Genomic DNA, 23,636 nt, shown 5'->3' with positions numbered 1-23,636 from the left:
TCTTAATCTATAGACAAAGATATTCAGTAATACTTACAAATTTAGGATATAAATTATCATTACTTTGAATTAGATATGTCCAGAGACTCACTCAAAATAACAAAAGCAAAAGTCAAAGCTAAACTATATGAATTGCAACTACTGCAGTTATCTGTGTCTCAGAAATTTCTTAGTATTTGAAAGGAAACATTGTATGTTTTAAAATTACCTGGGTAAAATTGAAGGCTTAAAATAATTGTAACAAGGACCACTGAATAACCAATTGTTGTTGCCTACTGCATAAAATTAAATGTGTAAGAAATCTACTTATAATACAATATATTCCTAACCATGACAATTTTTCCAATCAACACAATAAAATTTTTAATAATAACATTTTTTCAGAGACTAATAAGAATTTTTCAGTGACATAAGAAGTTTGTCTAATCAGTAAGTTTTCTTAAGGAGAAAATGACATTTTTAACAGGCCTATCTCCTTGGAGTATAAACAATGAAATTTTTGTTGCCTAAAGCAAATGGGAAAGAAGGTACAGAAAGAACAAGATTTTTCAGGACGGATTCTCTGTCCTTTTAGTACGAAGATATTTCCTTCTTCTCTTTGTTCCTTCTTCATCCTTGGCGTTCTTCCCTAAGAAGAGGAAAATGTGATCAAAAAGCATTGAAATGTCTTCCTTCTCCTTCAGTCCTGCATCAGAGCTGAAAGTCCTGCTGGAAACAATTTCTTCTGCCCCTGACTCTAGGATATAAGATGGAAAACTTGGCGGGGAAGAGAAGTGAATCCACCACTACCTAGCTGATGAAAAAGTGATTGATGTAGGACTTACATATAAAACTGGAATCTGTGAAGTAGGTAGAATATCTGAGAAACTGTGCAAACTGGACAGCTTAATTGATGAAATGAAAAGGAATTATGGTCTGAAGGGACAGAATTATTTTGAAGAACAGGTCTAATTCCAGAGGATCAACATAAACAAATCCTTCAAGGCTGTCAGGGTGCTAAGCAAGGACCAGAGTCATCTGTCTGACACATACAAGGCAAATTGTATTGTTACATAAATTACTTCAGGAATAACCAAGAATTCCAGAAGCAGAAGACAGAAAAAAAAAAAAAAAAGAAATCCCCACAAAGCTCCTCAGCTGTATGCTCATCTCTTTAGGTAACCTAATACTAAAAACTGAGTAAATAGCAACATCTCTTAGAGCCGATTCTGATTTGGGGTGGGATTGACCAGACTGTGACAAACAGGTTCAATCTGGACAGATAAGCATTGAGTCCTACAGCTTCTTGCCAATTGGGGAATTACTGTATTTTTATTTTCTCTTTCATTAGACTACGGATTTTCACAGAAATTGTAGGAACTTTAGACGAGGCTAAAGTCCCTCGACTTAAACCTGAAGTTCCATTTTAGACATTTTTTAGACACATACTTAAGTATGACAGATATGACAAAAGTAGTAAATTAGTGTGTACCCTTCTGCAGAGGCTGCTGGAGACTTGGTGATGTGATACCTGTATTTAAGGACCTTGAAAATGCAGGCACAGAATGATATGGGAGGCCCCAGAACAGTAAACCACCTACCAGTGATCAACCACCTCATATCATTGGAATACTGTGGTAAGACAACAAAGAACATGTATCCAACATAAATGAAACACATCATACAGAACAAATTCACATCAATGTAGACTTACAGACCACTGAAGTATGAGTAATGTGTAAAGTCTATTAGCAAATATCAAAATGTTCTTAAGCAACTCCTAGAAGTACGACAAAAATCACCAAGACCACCACCATAGTCTCAAAAGAACTGAGGAGTCATAATAATAATATAATAATATAATATAATAATATAATAATATTATTATAATATTATAATATAACATAATATAATATAATGATATGTATATATATTTCTGCTGCTGCCTTGTGCACTGAAATTGAAGGGTACAGAGGGGCATAGAATAGATGAGCAATACACCAAGAAAAGTTACTATTTATCCTTTTAAAAACACATACTTTGAATTATAATTGGTAATACCATTGTACCTGGAATAAAAATAATTATTTGGTTAGTTTTTTAGATCTAATGTTACAGATATGTTCTTGATTTTGCATTTGAAGACTGTTCAATTTATTCTTAACATGCTTTTGAATGGGAAAGGTTGGTAGAGATTGGCTAAAGGCAAGTTATTATACTCTACAAGTGACCAAAAAAAAAAAAAAAAAAAAAAAAGAAAGACCTACTTTGGTTAAATGAAGACTGTCTGGAAGGATATCTTAACTAATCAAATGAACTTGGAGGTAGAGTTGGGATAGAACACCATTTTGTTAGTTGGTGAGTCAAGACCTTTTGACACTAGAAAAGCAAGGACTCTCTTCATGTCTAATCCTGGGTGCAAGACCTGCAGAAGAAGTTTAATATTTTTATATGCAAAGACAGGAAATAGACAGCTCTGAATAAAATGCAAGCATGTTTTGTTTATATTCACTGTAAGATTCCTCATTTGTTAACACCTGACAACTATTTTGTCTGGAATAAGAAACTTTATAATAAATTTGAGTGTACCATGTTCTTCTACTGCACTTACTCTGAAAATGTGTGGCAGAATTGTCAGTGCACGTACCATTGCTCAGATGGTTTTGGGTCTTTGTGCAGAATAGATTTCAGTTTTGCAACTATAAATATTTCATTTCACTGAATTAATTCCTAATTCCTCAAATGCTTCTGTAAGTTTAAGCTGAAAATATTCACTACTTTACATGATTTTAATTCCATAACCTGTCTAAAAGCAGCTTTGCTAGACTGAAGTAGCTATACAAGAAGGTATTTTTATTGTTGTGATTATACACTCTTCTTTAGGAATGACAAAATCATAGAATCATTGAAATTGGAAGAGACTTTCAAGATCATCTAGTCCAATGGTCAGCCCAGCACCACCACAATCACCACTAAACCGTGTCCCCAAGAGCCACGTCCAGACCCCTCTTGAACACTCTACCAACTTCCTGGGCAAATTATTGTGATGTCTAACTACTCTTTTAGTGGAAAACAAAACAAAACAAAACACACAAAAAAAATACCCACAAAAAAACCCATACAAAAAACCCCAAAAACAACAACAAAAAACAAAAACAAAAAAACGTCCAAACAAACAAACAAAAAGCCCACAAAAAAACCCCAAAAACAAAAAAACCAAACAAAAAACCAAACCAAAATAAAGCAAACAGAAACCCCAAAAAACTCCCAAACCAGCCACATGCAACCCAAAAAACCTCACACTAGTATCTCATCTGAATCTCTCCTGGCACAAGTTAAGGCCATTTCCTTTCATCTTTTTACTCAAGACTAGGCAGAAGTTTTTCAGATAGTTGAGAAAGATTAATGAGGTCTCCCCTGAGCTTCCTTTTCTCCAGACTAAACAGTGATCTTTCTTCAGAATTTAAGGAATAAAAATCTTTAAGAGACAAGAGGAGTATAGACATTTGACATCAGCACCTTATATACAGCAAGGGCAATTTCAAAACACCTGAATTCTGAAAGAAAAAAAAGATGACAAAATGTCATGTTAAGTTTTGCTGCTTTGTTAAGAACATGGCTCAAATGGCCTATGGATTGATCCTGGTTTTAACTTTTGTGAATAACTAAGAAATTATTCAGTCATCAGTCATAATGTTGAGGAAAGCTAAATTTGCACATTTCCCTTTACAATTTCGACAGAGGCTTTAGCTCATTTTTTTTAATCACACCTCTACTTTGGTTACAGTTTAAAATCTGTCATCCAGAAATCCCTGAAGCTTACAGTGTTTCTTAGTCTGCTGAAAATACTTTTGCCTTTGGCTGCCCTTAGGGTTGAGGTTAGAAGAGCACAGGGAAGTATGCCAAGATCTTGGATGGATACACAAAGAACTCTACTGGGTCTGTGGTTCTTTAAAACATTTTCCTTGAAGGAGGGAAAATAATCATCAGAGTGTTTGAATACTGGGAAAAAAAGCCCCCAACAAATTCAGTGAGAAAAAAAAAAAAATTTAAAGTACTTGTATTGCTTTAAAGCACTTGTATTCTACATCTGGGCAAAAAATGTTCAACTCTTTTGTTAAAAAAATAACACCTCTGACAATATAATCTATGAATGAAAAAAAAATTCCTCCTCCTGGTTTTACTATCTTCTAGATATAAATTTCTTTTCATTAGTACTATCAATAACTTTTACATTTCCTTATGGAGAAATTTTGCTACTTTACTTTCCTCTCCTCATCTTTAATTTTGGTTGCAACTAAAAAGGGCAAAATCCAAAAGGTAAGTGAAACAACACTATTTTTCTCAGCTCTGTAGCATGCAAGTTATCTATATACAGTTGTGCACTGTCATTATTAGTGAACATTACTGTACATATTCAGCAATCTGAAGAGTGTTAGAGCAGCAGCTGAGATTGTTTTCATTGTGTGGTACCTACAATTCTGCTTTCTGTCTGACACAGCTCAGATGAGGATGTGAAAACTCTGATAAGGAATAAAAAAAATGAAGACCAGGATCAAAAGTAGTTCACAAAAGGCTGGTACTAAAATGGTAGATATCTACAAAGATAAAAAAACCCAACGCAAAAATCAAGTTATATTAAAGCATTTTCTGAAGCATTGATTTTCAAAAACTATCTACTGAAGTGAATATTTTAATGGAAATAAATATAGGGAACATTTTTATTAGGAAATAATATTTTATTATTTTAAAATAATCCTTAGAATGTTGAATGTCAAAAAATAAAAGTAGACAGCTTGGGTCTCTTAAAGAGAGTCTGGTTTTCCAAGTATTTTGACCTTCCTTGGGGCACTCTATCACTCTAAAGCCTGAAAAGTAAATTAAGCTTCAATGTTCAGAGTTACCAAGTCTCCCTGCATCCCCTTGAGTGAATCTGGTCATTATTCTTTACATTAATTATTTAAAAATATTAGTTGCATCCCTAAACTTGAATATTTGCTGCACCTCTCAGGAAAACCAAATGTTCTGACTCCTTGAGATATTGGATTTTACTGGAATCATCACAGTCACTGTAAAGGTGACGGTCTCCACATGAACAGGAAAAAAATAGGCTTGGCACAAGCACCAGTAAACAAAATATAGCAGCAGTCCAGAGCAGGAGAAGAACCAAAATAGACAAAGCAAGCTGAGAGCACAAACATGATCTAGCATGTTATTCTAAAAATGACAGACACTCAGGACCATTAACTATTTACTAGTCCTGCAATTTGATAAATTTGATGACTTTGAAGATGAACAGTAAAAAGCTCAGGGATTTAGAGGAATGTGAGCAGTGTAGAGGTGCTATGGTACTACTCTACAGAGAAATTAATTTTTTCTATTCAGGAAAAAAAAATTATGTGATGAACATGTCAAACTAACAGGGAATTTCTGCTTTATATTTGCTTCAGATTAAGCAGTCATGGATATTTGAGCTTCTGGACATATATGTTATACACGATATGAAGAGTATTGTGTCTTTGTTATACCTCAGCTGTATTATGGACAAGTAAAAGTGAACACCAAGGGATGCACATTGAAATATATTGCTGGAACATATAGGCAATAAAATAAATTAATGTGTATTCTGATATTGCGTAGGAAACTTACTTTGTAAAGTTCGAAAATGAACAGAAAACGTGTTTTATAGAAAATGAGAATTTTAGAAAAAAATTCTGCACTTTGTGCTTGTCATATAAGGGAAATGTTTATTGTAATATAGGTAGAGTGTATTGTATATGCATTTAAATTGCATGGCTTGTTGAGCTACATGTAATAAACTCAGTGAATCACTATATTTGCAGCCTTTAAAAGAATTAATTATAATCCCATATCCATAACAAGCTTTAAACACTTTAATTTGCATAGAAAATGCAAAAGCATTTTCCAGATCTTGACTGTCTCTGAAATATAAGTAATTGCATTTTCAGTGAGAAGTTGATATTGTGCTTATTTATCATATGGTAGAATAGAGACTTGCTCCATCCCTAGTGATCAGACAAGTGAACATTATGATCTTTCTTCTTCAGTCTTTCTTCTCAGTCTGTCCTCTTAAGGTAGCAGAGATACCACTCCTATTAATTACTTGGTAAATTAAAATATTGTAGAATATATATGCTTATATATAGCTTAGAGTAACATGACTCAGCTTTGATAAGGTAAAAAATGCTGGCAACCCCCTACCTTGTGCCTGTGTTTTATGGTGTATTTTCTAGATAAAAATATCTAGAAATATCTTCATAAACCAAAATACCCATAATTCAGTGGTATACTTTTTTCTACAGTTTAGCAACAGAATTATTTAAATGGATGTGTGTTTAAATTTGTTCTGGATACAAGTAGGTTATAATTTCTTCCTGTTTCCCTTGATCAAATTCAGATAAATAATCAGAACTTTTCTTCATGTTATTTTCAGCACACGAAGCAATTAAAGACATTTTCAGGCAAGGGGAATACAAAAATAAGGATATAACAGTCTACAAAGACAGTAATGAATATATAAAATCAGAAAGAGTTAGCTTTTTTGGGATATCATAGATGTTCTTCAATTTAAAAATACATTACTGTGTCACCATATTTCTTCATATAATGGTTCATACAATCTTCTCTAATTGTAAATGCGCCATGAGAAAAGATTCCTGATTGGATTTGTCATATATTTCTATGGAGCTCGGCAATAATGATAGTTCTATGATGAACAGAAATTCGCAAATTCATTTTTTCCTTTGTTTACTCTTCTGATTGTTATCCATATACAAATATAAAAGAACACTGAGTCAGCAGTAGTTAAATTTTCTTCAGTACATAGGATAGTTAAGCATATGCAGTTGGACCAGAAATGCTGGTAATTAGAGTCATTGAATCTGGCTGGAAACAATTACATTAATTTTCGTTGATTTTATCACAGTGCTCAAAAACGTTATCAAACATAAAGATAAATGCATGAAATCCCACTAATATAAGGTTTTATTAGGGCCATAAAACAAAGCTGGTCAATGAATGAGAGAATGTAAAATAACCTGTATTTTTTATGGTGTCTCTTAGTTTTTCTTTAAGCTCATGACGAGAGGATGTAGGCCTGGATTCAACCTTGGTGTAACTCCACTGAAGTTAGCTGAGATACACCAAACATGGTTTTGCCCCAGAGGATTTTAGATTCATTTATTTTAAATGAAGTCTATACATATTTTAAAATGAGCATTGCCCTTCAGAATGCCAAAGTAGTGAGTGAAAAAAGAAAGACATCCTGAAAGATAAAAGAAAATGTGTGTGATAGGAAGTATTTTAGGACAGAAAATCAAACAATTTAACCACATTCCCAACCTCATTCATCTGACTAATTTTGGTTATGCAACACCTGTGAATTAAACTCTGGTAAAGACAGAAGAGGCAAATAATATGCCCCTTGTGCTTCTGATTGCCTTGGAACCTTCCTAAAAGGGACCGACTTGTTGGGCATGCTGTCATACTCAGAAAAATATAAAGATATGATGTCTTTAGATATGGTATGCCATCCCCCAAGACAAAAGCATGAGTAGAGCCTTTGGTTCATTTCCTTTAAAATGCATTTTCAGCTGTATAACTGCTGTCTGAAGAGAGTTATAGGCTGTGTAGAGATGTGCATGTTCAATCCTTCCCCCAAATCTTCATTCCCAGTGTGTAGAAAGGTAGGAGAAAATGCAGAGGTCACGGAATGCTACCTTACTCTGCTGTCACAGATTGAAGTTAATTTTTAAAGGGATGTAGGATCAGTTGCTGTGTTCATATTGCTACATGAATTGCAGATCTAAGAATGAACTTCAAAGTGTTGAGAGTCCCCTCTTCCATCCACTCTGTTGTTTTTTAGCCAGGTGTATGTCCTAGCATCTCCCTCTTGGCTTCCAGTTGTTGCTTCAAAAGACTGCTGGTCTCCTGAAAGTCCTGAATCGTGTCTGTAACCTTCATATTAACGTATGAGACATCATAGAGCAAAAGAATGGCTGTAGCTGGCTGTGTGTGAGTTACTGTACCTCCTTCTATGAAAGACAAGGACAATATCACTACCATTTGCTAAAGTCTGAGTGGGATAGAGAGGAAAGCATAAAATATGTTTCCTGTATGCTATCGATTGAAAGAACTGAATCTACTTGCATATGAGGCTACAGTGAAAGCCGTATCTCCATATCAACCATAGTTACAGAACTCTTTCCCTGAGATAAACAGTGAATATGAATTCTTGCTACTTGTGAGAGGTTAATAAGTGAATACAACTCCTCTGAAAAATAAGGAGATTTTTGTCCGTTTTTGTTTGTGTGTTTTTGTGCTTATGAAAGTCTATTCTTTTGTGGCATGTTCGGCAGGATTAAGCTTTCCTTAAGTAAAGGCAGTGTTTTAGGAAATCATGGTAGGCAGATTTACAAATATGTACATTATATCTAAGCAGGGAAGAAGAAGATGTCTGTTGGGCTGTAGCCAGCCTCCCTTACCAGTGAGCACATATACTACTCTCAGCATGAAATTACAGCCAACTAGGATGTGTGAACATGCTGCTTCTGTTTTACACAAGAAACTCTGTGATGTTCTTCAATATGCTCTGCCTGGAAGAAATCACTATGAAGGAGTCAAATCGCTTACCTGTGCTAATGACATAATCAGGTTGAATTTAGTTGTGTATTTGAACATCTGGAGTTTACAAATGATAACTATTTTGTTGGCTACGTCTCTACTGGCATCAATCAATTCATTATCAATAGTTACAGCAACTATAAGGAACCCACAAATCAATACTGAGACTCTGGATACACAAATGTTAGAAATTCACTATTAATTCGCTAGGGATTAGTTTTTCATGTTACCTCTGCTACAGGCTGAAAAGTGGGAATGAAAAGAACCAATGTCCCAAAGGAGAGGACTTTAAGAGTTTCACAGCAGTACACAATAAAGAGAAAGAAGGTTGTAGTTAACATATGTCATAAATACATCTCTTCCCTTTGCTTAGGTACTAAGCTGACATGTTGGGTTAGGCATTCAGGTAAGTTTTGGTTTCAGACCAGAGAAACTCTCACACTGGTTTCAGTTAGTCTGTTGCAAAGGGTCAACTCTATGTCTCTCCTGTAGAACTGGCTGGATTTTGATCCACAGATATTATACAGAATGAAAGACCCAATTTTTTCCTTAGATTCCTATCAGTTTCTTCTGACTTCTATAATCAGAAAAAGACCGGGAAAAGATCACAGTAACACAGGGATTGTTGCAAAGTTATTTTGGGATGAGATTTTGCAGATTATATCTATGCTGGCATTCTTCTAGAGCAGCAGGTGTAGGCACGAGTGACTGGGAGACTACTGACTATGCTGAATGCATGCAGAAAAATACCTCTTCCTTCCCATATTCTCAAATTTTATTAGGAATATTGATACTGGCCTCTCATGTTAAGTATAACAGATACATTAGGAGCCAGAAACTCTCACTGAATGACTTCCTTTCAACACAAATAGGTCTGTAAAGTAATTTCATCTGACCTGCAGATGAAGAATGCTTATATTATCAGTCTCTCACTATACCTTTACTCTTTAAGTTTTCATTTTGATTCCAGTAGTGGTAAAGACAGAGTAATCTGTAATCGGCTACATAAATCTAAATTGTATCATTCTTAGATTGAGGAACATTGCACTGTTTATCATTATTAAAAATAACAGTGCTGTTACAGAACTAAAGCAGATGTTAACACCAATCTAACATAGTTAATTGGCTCATCTCTTTTGATATTTAAACCTCAACAGAAATAATAATTGGAAGATGAAGAACTGAGATCTGAACCCATATTTAGATAGATGATCAGATATCAGATCTTGTTGGTAGTCAGAATCTTATTGGGGGAGGAGATTGCTTGGGCTTGGTTTGTTTGATTTTTCTTAAGTAGTTCTGTAAATTGATGATTTTTATTTTTTAAGGAAAAAATGAAAAAAGAGATTGTCTTTTAAGTTTTCTTGCGTGAAAAACGCCTAAAGTCAGTTCTCTCACTCACTAAGAGCAGTACATAGTCTTGTAGATATTCTCTATAAGCAGCACACTCAATTACTTGTGTGCTGTAATCTGACCTTTTTATTGGTGCCCTGTATGTCCTTTTCACTACATCTGGGATATGCTAATTAGACTCCTGATACAGACTGAAATTTATTGATCACATTATCCCTGAAATGCTTTTGGGTTTATTTTTTTTTTGCACTGGCTCAGCTCCCTGTTCCTTCTGCTGATTAATAAATGTGATTCCACACCAAACAGTGCATGTCTTTAGCTGTCATTAGCTTATGAATTCATGCCCTTAGTCAAAGAGTTATTGGAAGAACTCCTGCTTCTCTACTGTGACTCTCTTTGTGCAACGTACACTGTTTATGCTTTGTCTTTGCTTCAGAAGTCTCTGAAGATCATGAAAGTTTCAGAACACCCACCTTCTGTTTTGATGAGTGGGAGGAGCTGACAAATGCTGGAAGGATTAAGAAATTTGTTTTCTAATAGTCTAGATCCACCTAGTGAGCATCATTAACCCTGATTTCTAACTAACTAACTAACTAACTAACTAACTATATATATATATATATATTAGAAGGAGGAATCTCCAAAAAGAAAGGAGAATTATATTGCTCTGCCAAGCAAAATTGTTCTGGGCAACTCTTATGAATAACAAGATGAGGGATTCAGAAGGGTGAAATGTGACTTAGAAACATCTTAACTCCCTTCTCCACTCCTGAGGTCTTTCAGCAGGTCACAGTCATTGTGGTCTTAATGCAAGAGAACGTTCTCTTGGCTTGATGATAGACATTTCCATTATATCCCTACATGTACAGGTTCTTTGAGATGCTCTTTGTATGCTCTACATGAGACCATGCACATATTTTATAGTTAATGCAATTCTGGAGACAAGTTTTGTCATAGATTGCAGTTAGGGGAGAAGTGTCAGCTTTCTAACTAAATACTCCCTTATTCATAAAATGAACATTCAGTTTCTACACAAATCTGAGCCATCTTCAAAAATAATACACAAGTGGTCTTTGCTTTAAGTGTTAAAGTTACACAAAAATTATTGATCCAGTGGATTTTCACAATTTTAGAAGAAAATTTGGAAGGTACTTTATTAAGTATAAGAAGAAAGACACTATCTTACCTTGGAACTGAAAATAGAATCATGAATCTATTTTTTGTACTGAATCTATTTAAATATGTAGAACTATTTTTGCTTTTATATTATGTTCCTTTCATTTTCATATTGCGAAAGAAGTCAAATTTGAAAAGAAAATGAACAGTTTCATTTAGAATCAAATCAGAATCTGGACATCTGTTTGGCTTTTTGGTCTGAAAGCCTTACAATAATGTTACTAAGGACTGAATTTCAAGACTGGTGCTGTTGACAATATTTTGTCCACAAAGGGTCTACCCTTTTATATTTTCATAGCAAAACAGAGATTGCCACCTGACCCCCGCCCCAGATCTCCTCTTTGCTGGCTGGTCCAGCTTGGCAATCACTGCATACACGCAGCACACACACAATTACCCCACAATCACTGGTGCCCCAGATACCAGTGTGAACCCTCCACCCAACAGATACCCCTGCTTCACCCCTTGTCAGCTGGTCCAGCTCAAGGTTTGGTAGAGAACTTTCAAGCACACTGCCCAGAGCCCCAGCAGCCAGCACATGGCACATGGCCTCTGTCCTGTGGTGCCACTCCACCCACCAGCACAGAGCCCTGCACTCCCACTGGTGCCTCGAGTAGTTGTTTTTTGGGATCTGCACCATTTCCACTCCATGGCTGGAGGTTAAAGATGCCCACTCATCCCAAATGAAGAGACCACACTTACTCCCATAGCTGACACCACAGGCTAGGGCTACCCATACCCTCAGACTGTGTCCAGTAGCTGGCACCAAATTCCTCACACATATACAGGTCTCACCAGTACCTGGAATTCAGCCATTGTATTGCACAAATACACCCAAGATAGAGAGTGGGATTACACAGAGAGGAGTTCAGAAAATGTTTAAGAATGAGGTATGAGAAGATAGGATAGATTGTGGTGATCAGACTCATGGCTTGGTCAGAGAAGTGAGCTGACTGAGCACATTTTTCATGTAGCTGCTCCCTTTTACACCTTTCTCTGTCTGCCCCTCACTTTGTTGCCCCCTGCTTGCCCTTACCGTGTACATTGCCCCATCAGCTGGCACAGTCCCACTGATCTCCTCCCACGTACCAACACCCGATCCTGGTTTGTCTGCAGATTCCTGAAAGCACATCATTTAGTGTTAATGACCAGATTTGTTTCCCGTTCTCTTTGTAAACATTAATTGCTCAGGTTTTATGTCTGTGTGTTGTCTTCCTTCTCTGCCTTATCCTTCCAACTGAATAAAGGAACATTCTCACAATCCATATGCCCTTAGTGATTTGGTTGACTAACCACAATTGTTTATATCACAACCCCTGTTACCTGCGTGGTCAGGTTTATGTCAGGTCAGGTCTGTGTGCTCTTCTTTATGGCTCCTTTGACCAGATAACTTTAATGGCACAGACAAGCCCCTTACATATACTCTCATATATTATTTGCAACCATATTAAAGCCACTTCAGAGGAGAAAACACAAAAAAGAACGGAAGAAACACAAGGAGGGAATGTGACTGAAGATGTCTTTTTATGAAAACAATTGGAAGTCATCTTATATAAAGCAGAATGGTCCTACAGTTAATAATATATGAGCACCATAAATATAGGAGGAAGAGGTTATAGAGAGAACCTTTGTTAAATCTCTCAAATGAAGTCATTCTTTCTCATATATGCAAACTCTTGAAGAGCACTAGTAGTCTTACCTGCAGTTAAAGATTAAAATCACAGTTGCACATGAATATGCTTTATACAGTTGGTTAAATCCACAGTTTATATTTATATTTAAACATACAATTTTAAATATAAATGCTTAGCCAATATTTATTTTTTAATAATCTTTTATGACTAAATAATTATGTCAGAAAGAGATTCTCCTATTTCCTATAGGATTTTTTCATTGGAACTCAAATTTAGGAGGGAAAAAAACGCCTTTATGAAGTATTAAATTAATGAAAGCTATGAAGTAGCCCCGTTAGCTCCTTCTCATTCAAGGATCTACTCTAAATATTCTCATTTAGAAAATAAAAATGTATTTATGCTTCAATGACGTTCCTTCCACCCACTGCCCACCTCACCTGGGCTACCGGCTGGCTCCGGGAAGCCTGCGTCGGTGAGTGGCCCCTCCCCGGCACCACTCCGGGAGCCGCAGAAGAGGTGTAGCAACAGCTACGCCTGGGCGAGTCGTCAGGGAGGGACAAAGAGGCGCAGGAGAGACCTTTTACGGTTCTGGGGGAAGGGATTTATTGGAGGAAGAGGTAACAGGTCAGGAGGTTGCGAGAGGGAACCACAAAAGGCAGTTAGCCTGGGTTCTACACCGGCTTAAGTACGGGGGAGGAGCAAGGGGAGGGCACAAAACTCTGGCCAATAACGGGTAACGGGGGGAGGTACAGAAGGCGGGGAAAGGGGAACATTGAGCCAATAAGGCAAACCGAGGGTGGGGATACATACAATATAACCAGTCATGGATACAAGAGGGAATGCTTGACACAGAAACTTCTAGAACAAAGGGAGGGGCTACAAAGGATTGACATCCAGTGGGGCAGGGTTTAGGGTGAGGGACAGGGAAGGTTCCAGATAAAGGGGAGGGGTTTAGGATGACTGACTAGGGCAAGGGCAGGAAAGGGAAAAACCATTATGTACTTAACTTAGGGGAACGAAACTGGGATGAACCATCAACACAGAAGGAAAATTAACATTAAACAACACAACACTTCAAGTGTTAATAAAGCAGAGTAACAGTAATTTCTTGTTGTTTTCTGATCTCTGATATATTCTTTCATTTGTTCCTTAAAGAATACCTTTACTAAGTCTCTTTACCTCATTTCATTCTCCTTTCTTCTCTTACTCTTGGATTTCACTATTATATAAATTGTTATTTTCTTTCCCACAGCTATAACTTTGGAAGCAGAATCTTCTGGGGGATAGATTTTCTCTTGCTGTGCTCCCAAGGGTCTAGTTATGCCCCTTATAGTGATGTCCTTGCTGACTATTTTGTTTAAACTTGGAGAATATCTGTTTTACTTTTGTATTTTAGTAGTGAAAAAAATAGTATAATTCACAGCAACAATAATAGTAATATTGAAAACCTGTAGAGAAAAAGGATAAAATACACCACAGACAGGTCAATAAGCAAAATCCAAGATGACATTCTAGCCCCAAATATTGAATATTATAATATCCCGATGCAAATTTGTAGGTTGAAAGAAATTAAGATAAAACAACCTCTTAATAGCTTCCACTATGATCCTGCAGTGGGGTTAGAATGGAAATTTTCCCACAGTTATTCTTGAGCTTCCACTTTTTTAGAAATTGTCTGTTAGATCCTCCTTTTTATTTGAGTAGAAATCAAATGTATGAGTGGAAAAGCCTGTGCATTACACAGAGAAATTAGGTACTTCAAAATACTCATGTGTTGATTAGAGATTAGGAAAAATGAAGGACCAGAGAGTTACTACGTGAAGTCCCATTGCTTTTCAGTCTCAGGACTGACATATCTGCAGGTAGATATGCTCATCAAATTAAAAAGAAATGACTGTAGACTATCTAAGCATCTATAATAAATTACTGCCCATGGGCCACTATTTCCTGCCAACTTTATATAGAGAGTTTTATGAATCATGCAAGAAATTGGTGATAAAGATAAAATATCCATTTCAGTCCAGCAGTTTCAGATCCATATCTCACCATGACCACTTGTTATAGGCTAATTATATAAGAAAGCTGCATCACTGTGCAAATCAAAGTGTATGATTCATGAGACCAGGGCAAAAAAGAACAAAGTGGAAACATAGCTGAAGTGCAATTGTTATGAATGATAACTTAGGAAGAAGGCTGAGCAGCTTCTGATTGTACAGTTTTCCAAGCCAGTTTCTTGCTGGACCCAGACATCCAGTTATTGCACCATTTCATTCCCTGCTGTATCAAAGCCATGAAAACCTGGGCTCCCTTTGCTCCAAAAGGAGAAGCTGGGACAAGAGCTTCTGCAGAGGGAGAAGACCCTCCTGTCTGAAGGTGTCAGTTCTCTCTTCTTCCTGCTGTCCCTGGCTGTAATGCAGAAACTACGAGCTTTGTGCATCCACTGTATCCTTCTATGCCATAACTGGCCCAGCCCCCGGTCTTTTTTCTTGTAGTAGAAAAATTACACTTCATTCAAAAACTCATGAGGCAGCTTAAGAAGTCATCCAGCATTTCAGTCCCTGCTCAGTGGGATGTTAATGCCTTTAATACTGGTAACAGTTTAAAATGTCTGAGTTCTTGAAACAGCTACTCTCAAAAATTCATTTGAAATCATTCATACAGCTTTTCAAACTCAAGTGTAAAGGCAGCTATCAAAACTTTCATGATGCCAAAAAAAAGAAAACTTTTTGAGATTATAATTTTTATTTTTATTGAGAGCAGAAGAGATATAACATCAGCTTGCTGTGGGCTGTTTATGTACAAATCTCTGTTTTTGTCAGTTTAAGAAGGATTTTTTTTTAAAGACTGTGCAATAAGAAAAGTATTTTCATTTGTATATTATTTTAAATAGTTATTCACTTTTTGTACTCTTGGTTATTTTAAAAATACCCAACAGGAACTAGTAAGTATTGTCTCTGTTGCTAAGAAAAAGATATTTCATTATTTTAAACAAATAAATGTGTGCAAACCGAAGCAGAGATACCCTTTATTGTTGATTCCTGGCATATAAGTTTCTTTGGGCCCTGTGAGGTTGCATTAGTCACAGTAACAGCATGTCAAATCTGAAATAGTAAGGAAACAAAGTAGGAAACTCACCAGTATGTGTAATGGATAGAATAAATTTATCTATTTATTCTATAATTCTTTAAAGGAGCAATCTATTTAAGCGATGTATTTGGAATGTTTTAAATCATTTTTTAAGGGATCTGCACAACAGTTTCCTGTATTGTACAGCAAGCTGCTACTACTCAGAAGTTTTGGGGCCAATTCCTGGTTCACATGATAGAAGTGTTACCAGTATCATAAAATAGATGCAAACATATGTTATGAAGTTAATGCTAAGATAGAAACAGATTGGGCTGACAACATCCTGGAGACTGCATTAATGAATCATTTGCATAAAGTCGCTTCAGTGGAAAGCTTTATATTCAGTTTACTGATTTTCTCAGCCTGAAGAGAGGTAATTTAAAACAGTAGTGAAAAGAAAATACCTCAATAGCTGGTGGTTAAAGACGTGCACTATAACTATTTTCTCTACTATGACTCAGGGTTTTTCCCTATATCTTCTCTATACTCTCTTCCATTACCTTTCTAATGGCTATTTTATTTTCTTTCTTTCTTTCTTTCTTTTTCAATACAAGGAGAGATTCTGCCCTTTCAAAAGATATTCTTATATCTCTCTGTGTGTACAATTTCTACCACAATTTCCAGACTTGACAATTTTGAAGCCAAATAGACAAAATTATAATTTTTTTTAGTAATGATTTTTACTTTGTTATTGACTTTTCTTTTACCTAAATGCTTGCATATTTATAGACAAAGACATTCAACATTATTTTGCAACATATGTACCACTTTAAACTATTGTTTTTCTGATACCAATATTAATATTTTCTGGCAAAATAAAAGGTTATTCTTAGAAAATATTCTATAGTCTGTATACAGATAACTGGCCATCTACTTTAGGAAAATTGTGTTCAAAACAATAAGCATATAAAATTGGAATGGTCTGGAAATTTCTTATTTCAAAATCTGTCCTGAAGATACATAGTTTGTTGTATTATGCAGAGCAATGATAATGCATAGGCTTGTTACTAACAAATTATTTTTGGTGACTAAAGCAACCTGGAAAGTGTGGAAGTAAATAATTAATAATAATTTTCTGCTGATTTTACACTGCTCTCTATTGTCTTCTAATTATGGCTCTGATCTCTCTCTTTTTTATATTTTTAAAGAAAATTGTAAATCATTGTCAACAACTTTGGCTTATTCAAGCAAAGTTCCTTTCACAATACTTTCAAAATTTAGGATGTGTCTGTATTTAAAAATCTGCAACCAGGGATATTACCAAAGAAAAGAATCTCCAGTGAAATATCTTGGGGAAGATTAATATTATCTTATTGAGGATTTAAATTGAGGGACAAAAGAAAATGTCACTTCAGATACCTAAAGTAAAATCCATCAAATGTCAATACTTGAAACAAAATGGAAGAGTTTGCCGGGAAGATGTGGATTGACATGAAAAGTTATTGCAAAATATGGACAACACAGAATAAAAATATGGCAGTGTTACTCATGATACAGGACCGAGAAAAGGATGATTCTCATTAAGTCAAAGAAATATGATTTCCAAGAAGTTAGAGATTAAATTAAAAACTAATTAATCAGATTTTTAACCCAGGAAATTCCAAGAAAGACAAACATTTTCTGAACAGTTTCACTTTGAAGAATTATTAGATAGAATTTTGACTTAATTAACATATATTTAAATCTCCATGATGAAACAGTTCCCATGTGTTTGCTTAAGTACCTTTCTCCAGGCCAGATTAAAAAAAAAAAAAAAGGAAAGAGACAATTGGAACACTCTTATGAGAAAAGGACACCAACTTTTCTTTAAGTTAAACCTTAGAGGAGCTTGTTGCTGCTCATAGCTTTCAGATTTGAAATAGGATATTTGCTTCAGGCTGCTATGCCATGGTCACCTCAGTTGGCTACCAGTGGAACTCTGTCAGTGGACAGGATGAAAAATAATTCAAATTTCCAAAGAGGAACGAGAACAGTCTTGCTTATAATCCTAAAGTGACTTACTTAAACAATTCTGGTCACTCTCTTTAAAAATAAATTCTGTATTAATCCAATGTCTTCTCCTTTCTGTGTGTTTACTTCTTGAGAAATATTATTTGCATTCTGAGGTAGCATTCAAGTTGAAACCTTTATGTCCTCTACAAGTACTAATTCAAAATATAAAAAGTTAAAAAACCACACAGTTAAAAAAACAAACATGGTTTGATGTGAAATATGAACAATTTAAGACCTTTATTCCCTGAAAAATGGTCATTATCTGAATTCCTACAAATAACAAATATCCAGAAGTTAATGACACATTGATTTCAGTAGTATGACATTCCTATTTTCTATGAGAGTAGAAATAAAGAGTATAAGTAGGTCCCATATTTTACATATTGTCCTGGGGTACAATGCAAAAATGTGTATTCTATCACCATCTGTTAAAACGTAGGAGGGGTGGTGATCCTTATCTCTGTGGGAGATATCCTCTGCTGATGTGCCATCTGATAAGATGGGGGGATGATCATCGTTATCTATTCACAACCCATCCCTCCTCCAGAAGATATATTCTGTTAATGGGCCATTCAGTCCTATTGTGTGACTGATAAGATTACATCACCCCATTGGGAGATGCCCCAACCAGGGGCAGGAGCCAAGCCTTTCCTACCTAGATAAAAAACTGGGGTTTGGGACCCGAGGGCAGACCTTTCTACTGGATCCCAGAGGAAAGTCGGACCTTTTTCCACATCATCGCTGGATCTTCGGAGGAAAACTGCACCTTCTACAGGAGCACTGCTTCAACAGAACCACATCTGTCATCCAGGAGAACTGCAGCCACCATTCATAGGGACTGCTACCAACACCCTGACTGACAGGGTGTCAGGTTGTATTCTGACTTTGTTGGTGGTTTTCTTTTGTATTATTGCATGTATTTTATTATTTTTCTCTTTTTTCCTATTAAATTGTATTACTGCCTTGGAGTCTCGCACTGGTTTTGCTTTCAAACCAGTACACATATTTTATAAAATCCATCTGGGAATTACAAAGAGTCAAATTTTCATTCTAGACCCTTTCTCTTTCATGTAAACTAATACTGAAAGTAGAAAATAATTATAATGCGGTCATGACTCTGTTGATTGTTGTAAGGTGACAAGGAGAAAATACAACAGAAAGTAAAAACTCATTCTCACAAAGACAGCTAAATCCATGACTGAAATTTTACCATCAGATTTTGTAGTAATTTTGCATGCTTTTATACTGAGAAGGCCTTTCAGAGCTTTGGGATGTGACCAACTAATCCACTTAGTACTTATTTAATTATCTCAGCAGTCTGTTTTACAATTCTCCATTAACTACTTAGATGTGAACTGATACCTTCTTATCACAGATCTTAGAATACAACCTTCACAAAATTTAATCGGGGGGAAATTAAAGTAGAAGAACATTTAAAAAATTATACCAGCTGTATGTTAGTAGTTTTGTTCATTCACAGTTATTCACAGAACATATATGAATAACATTTTACATATAAACCTCATAATTTTCTGATAATTTTTGGAGATATAAAGGCTCTTAATAATTGAAATCTCAAGCATAATTGTAAATGTAACATATAGGAAATAATAATGGTAATAATTTATATATATGAATACAGGATATATTGAATAGTAAAGCTACTTTCTTTTTTTTAGCAAGTATATATTATCTTCAGGATCTTGACCTCTTACATTTAAGTTATAAGGTCAATAGTAAACACTGCAAGAGGACTATATGAGAGATACTGATGTGATTAACCCAGGTAAATATAATAGGAAGTACACCTAACATAGACATTGGAGAGAGTTATATTGGATAGATGTCAAATGTTTGACCACAGCTTCAGCTGTAAATGCTGGATTGACATGAAATTATTTACACCATGTGCTGGAGACCCACAGTTACATATGATGGAGAAAGTAGTCTCAAGTAATGAAGATTTAACGACCTTTTGTAACTGTTGTAGTTTCATTAAGATAAATTGTGTATTGCAATGGTGTTTTTAGCATACCAATGTCTGTAAGACTATTTTATCATTTTGTCTTTAGGTGACCAAAAAAAAATCACCTCTTACAAAGTTATATACCCCTTGTCATCCTGTCTTCATTTAGAACAACTAAAAACATGTAGTTTCAGAGATGCAATCAGAGTCCTCTCTAAGATTTTAGTTTATAAAACACTAAACCCTAAGGTTTTTGTTTCACATTTCTATTCTGACTATGAAATTGAAGTTGAAACCTTTGTCATCACTGCAGAAACCAAACTGACTAATTTCATTTGTGAACTACTGTGAAGTGTTGTTAAAATATAAAAGGTGCTGCATAACTTGCGTGATTTGTATCTTACATTGTTTTTCTTCTGTTCACTAGGAGTGACTTGATATTAATGTGGAATATGCAACTTCAGGAGCTGTTCTTCCATCTTCAATTCCTTCTTTCAAGAGCCACAGAACTATAAGATTCAGCTATTTGTGTACATATTTGAGAAACACATCAATAAGTGTTTGTTACATATTCCTAACAGTTTAAAGTATGAAGAATTTGTGTTTATTGCTGTTTTTCTCCCACACTGGTCTTTCTCATACTTGATAATATAAAGGAAATAAAGAAAAGATTCAGTGCATATGTAGATGATAAGAAGCTCAATCTATTTAAACTGGAAGTGTACCTTGTTTGGGTATCTGGATATCCCAGATTAATTTGTTTGGTTTCATTATGTAGTATACTGTTTTTCCCCCCATCTTACTGGTTTTAAAATCCTGATTGGGTAATGTTTACTGCTGGATGGAGTTGCTTTTATTCTTGTAACTCTCCCATGTACCAGGGGGAAATGAGCAGGTGGCTGATTAGGGTTAAACCAAGACAATCTTTACAGAAGCTATAGAAGTTGCTATATTCTGCAGATCCTCTTTCAAAAGGTTTCCTGGATAGTTCTTAGCCTCCCTGAAATCATCATCAAAAGAGGATGTACAGGCATACTATAACTCATGGAGATAAGCGTATGCAGCAAAAATTCCAACTGTGACCATAAGAGGTATTTGCTCTGGAAACTGCTTTTATCTGCGACTGCCAAAACAAAAGTTGATTATATTTCCTTACTGTAATAGCTGAAGTCAAAAGTCTTTTGCCTATGGGGTGGTCAAAACCTTTAGACTAGAAAATTCAGACACTGATCATAAAAAGAAAGAAATTTCCTACATAATTTCTTTTTACAAATCTGTTTTAGTGGATGTTTTATTTTTTATTTTCTCTTATGCCCAGAATTGTCCTGCTGGCAATATCTATTGTCTCAGAGTCATTCCTCACTGTGTGGACTGCATGGTCCTTTCTTGCCTACATCCAAATGCACAGCATTGAATCCATAAACAGTATGTTAGAAAAACCTTGCAGAACCATAAATGACATTGAACTTTAATGCTAAGCTTTTACTACTATTTCTTTTGTCCTGCAGTTGAGACACCAGCTTTCATTGATAACTACCTCAATCGTGCATGTTATCTGTCTTTGACTTCTATAAACAAATTCCCTATGCTGTGTAATACTTCTGCTTATTGTGTTGATCAAAATCTTGCTTATAGCCATGAATGTTATCAAACATTGTCCTGGGGTACAATGCAAAAATGTGTATTCTATCACCATCTGTTAAAACGTAGGAGGGGTGGTGATCCTTATCTCTGTGGGAGATATCCTCTGCTGATGTGCCATCTGATAAGATGGGGGGATGATCATCGTTATCTTTTCACAACCCATCCTTCCTCCAGAAGATATATTCCGTTAATGGGCCATTCAGTCCTATTGTGTGACTGATAAGATTACATCACCCCATTGGGAGATGCCCCAGCCAGGGGCAGGAGCCAAGCCTTTCCTACCTAGATAAAAAACTGGGGTTTGGGACGCGAGGGCAGACCTTTCTACTGGATCCCAGAGGAAAGTCGGACCTTTTCCACATCATCGCTGGATCTTTGGAGGAAAACTGCACCTTCTACAGGAGCACTGCTTCAACGGAACCACATCCGTCATCCAGGAGGACTGCAGCCACCATTTATAGGGACTGCTACCAACACCCTGACTGACAGGGTGTCAGGTTGTATTTCTGACTGTGTTGGTGGTTGTTTCTTTTATATTATTGCATGTATTTTATTATTTTTCTCTTTTCTCCTATTAAATTGTATTACTGCCTTGGAGTCTCGCACTGGTTTTGCTTTCAAACCAACACAAACATCAACCAAGGCTTCCCTCATTCCCAGCACCTTAGAACGTTTCAGAACATATCCTAAATTCTGAACCTTTGGGTCTGGTATAACTATTTATGCTCTTGAGATTAACAGAACATAAGCTGATTTTACATATGTCCAATTTTTGTCAGTCACATACAATGAGGTCTATATATTTAAAATAGTCTTTAATAACTATTTGTATTCAACAAAATATCCAATTTTTTAATGTTTTATTAAAGTGGGATAATGCCTGGCATAGTTAGGCATTGGAGTGGGAGATCTAGTTTTAAATACAATTGAAAGTATTAGACTATGCACGAGATTCCATAATTTTCAAAATTCAAGTGTTTTTATTTCTTAGTTATCATATAGCATGGAAAGAGTTAATTACAGCAAGGAATTCAAGAATAAAAGCTCATCCTCTGAGGAGAGAGTAACGACTTGTATGAATCTATTTATTTTAAGTACTTGACAAGATGTCCATTTAAAAAAATCATGTGCCACTATGTTGAAAGAAAAACTGGAATCCCTTGGATGGGAACACTGGAAACAGACTGTCTATGTGTGATCCCCTGAGATCTGTGCATTATTTCAGGCTTGCTGTGCTCATGTTTGAATGATTGTGTGTTTCAGGTTCATGACTCTAAGTGTGCTTTCTATATGTTTCTGGCAATAAAAGTTTCTTGGTAATTGTATGTGATATGGTACTGTATGTTTATTTGATCAAAATCTCATGTGTGAAAATTGAGTTTTGCTTTCTGATTTATTTTCTTAAAAATCGTATAATATTTGAATTGTATATTTTTTTACCTCTTAAATCAATACCAATCAAATGATGCAGAGTGATAAAATATCTTTCCATTCAGCAGTGTTATTTTATTAAAATTAAATTGATTTAATCTCTGTTTTAAAAGCGGGATATAATACAAATAAATCAAGTATCCTCTCCCTGAGAGAAGAGACAATGGGAAAATCACGATGCCACATGCAATCTCGTTAGCAGCCTATCAAGCAAGAATAACTGTTATTAGTCTCATCTGTCTTAACCATATGAGTGTGTTACCAGGGTCTATTATTAAGTTTCACTTTCTAGAATGCAGCAACTCTAGAAATCAAGAAGTAGACTTCTGATGTGATTAGGCCTAAAGAGATCGTATTCTGCTTTTATTTTCACTCTGGTCAACACTGGTTTATGTGGATTAGGCTTTGAAATGCACACTATCTAGATTTACATCCAATTTTATGTAAATCACTGAAATTTGAGAACACAGGAGAAAGAACAGCTTGGAATTTGTGATGAAATAAATTTTGTCAAAACACATCTATTAATTCAGACTAAAAAAGTTAGTGGGAGCATATAAAATTCAAGGGTTTTTTTTCCCAAGAAAGTATTTTCTAGCTAAAGTAAATGAGAATTATACATAGATCCTAAACCCTCAATCATCCAATAGCTTCAGTTAGAGTAGCTAGAGTAAAAGTTTGACCATGTCTTT

The 23,636-nt window shown here is 35.5% G+C and overlaps 1 protein-coding gene across 1 annotated transcript in view; it reads left to right on the top strand.

The window, feature by feature from the left end:
* The window catches only part of TAFA5 (TAFA chemokine like family member 5), a 471,130-nt gene extending 448,292 nt beyond the window's left edge, over nt 1–22,838 (top strand). Inside the window, exon 6 of the mRNA XM_088165781.1 lies at nt 20,297–22,838. Coding sequence (XP_088021907.1) covers nt 20,297–20,302 — 6 coding nt within the window. The 3' untranslated portion in view covers nt 20,303–22,838. The remainder of the gene's footprint in view (nt 1–20,296) is intronic.
* The last annotated feature ends 798 nt before the right edge of the window (nt 22,839–23,636 follow it).

The sequence above is a fragment of the Sturnus vulgaris genome, chromosome 5, assembly GCF_052056855.1.
Source record: "Sturnus vulgaris isolate bStuVul1 chromosome 5, bStuVul1.hap1, whole genome shotgun sequence".
NCBI classification, from domain to species: domain Eukaryota; kingdom Metazoa; phylum Chordata; class Aves; order Passeriformes; family Sturnidae; genus Sturnus; species Sturnus vulgaris.
The sequence above is the reverse complement of the archived record's forward strand: the minus strand, read 5'-3'. Positions and strand labels throughout refer to the sequence as shown.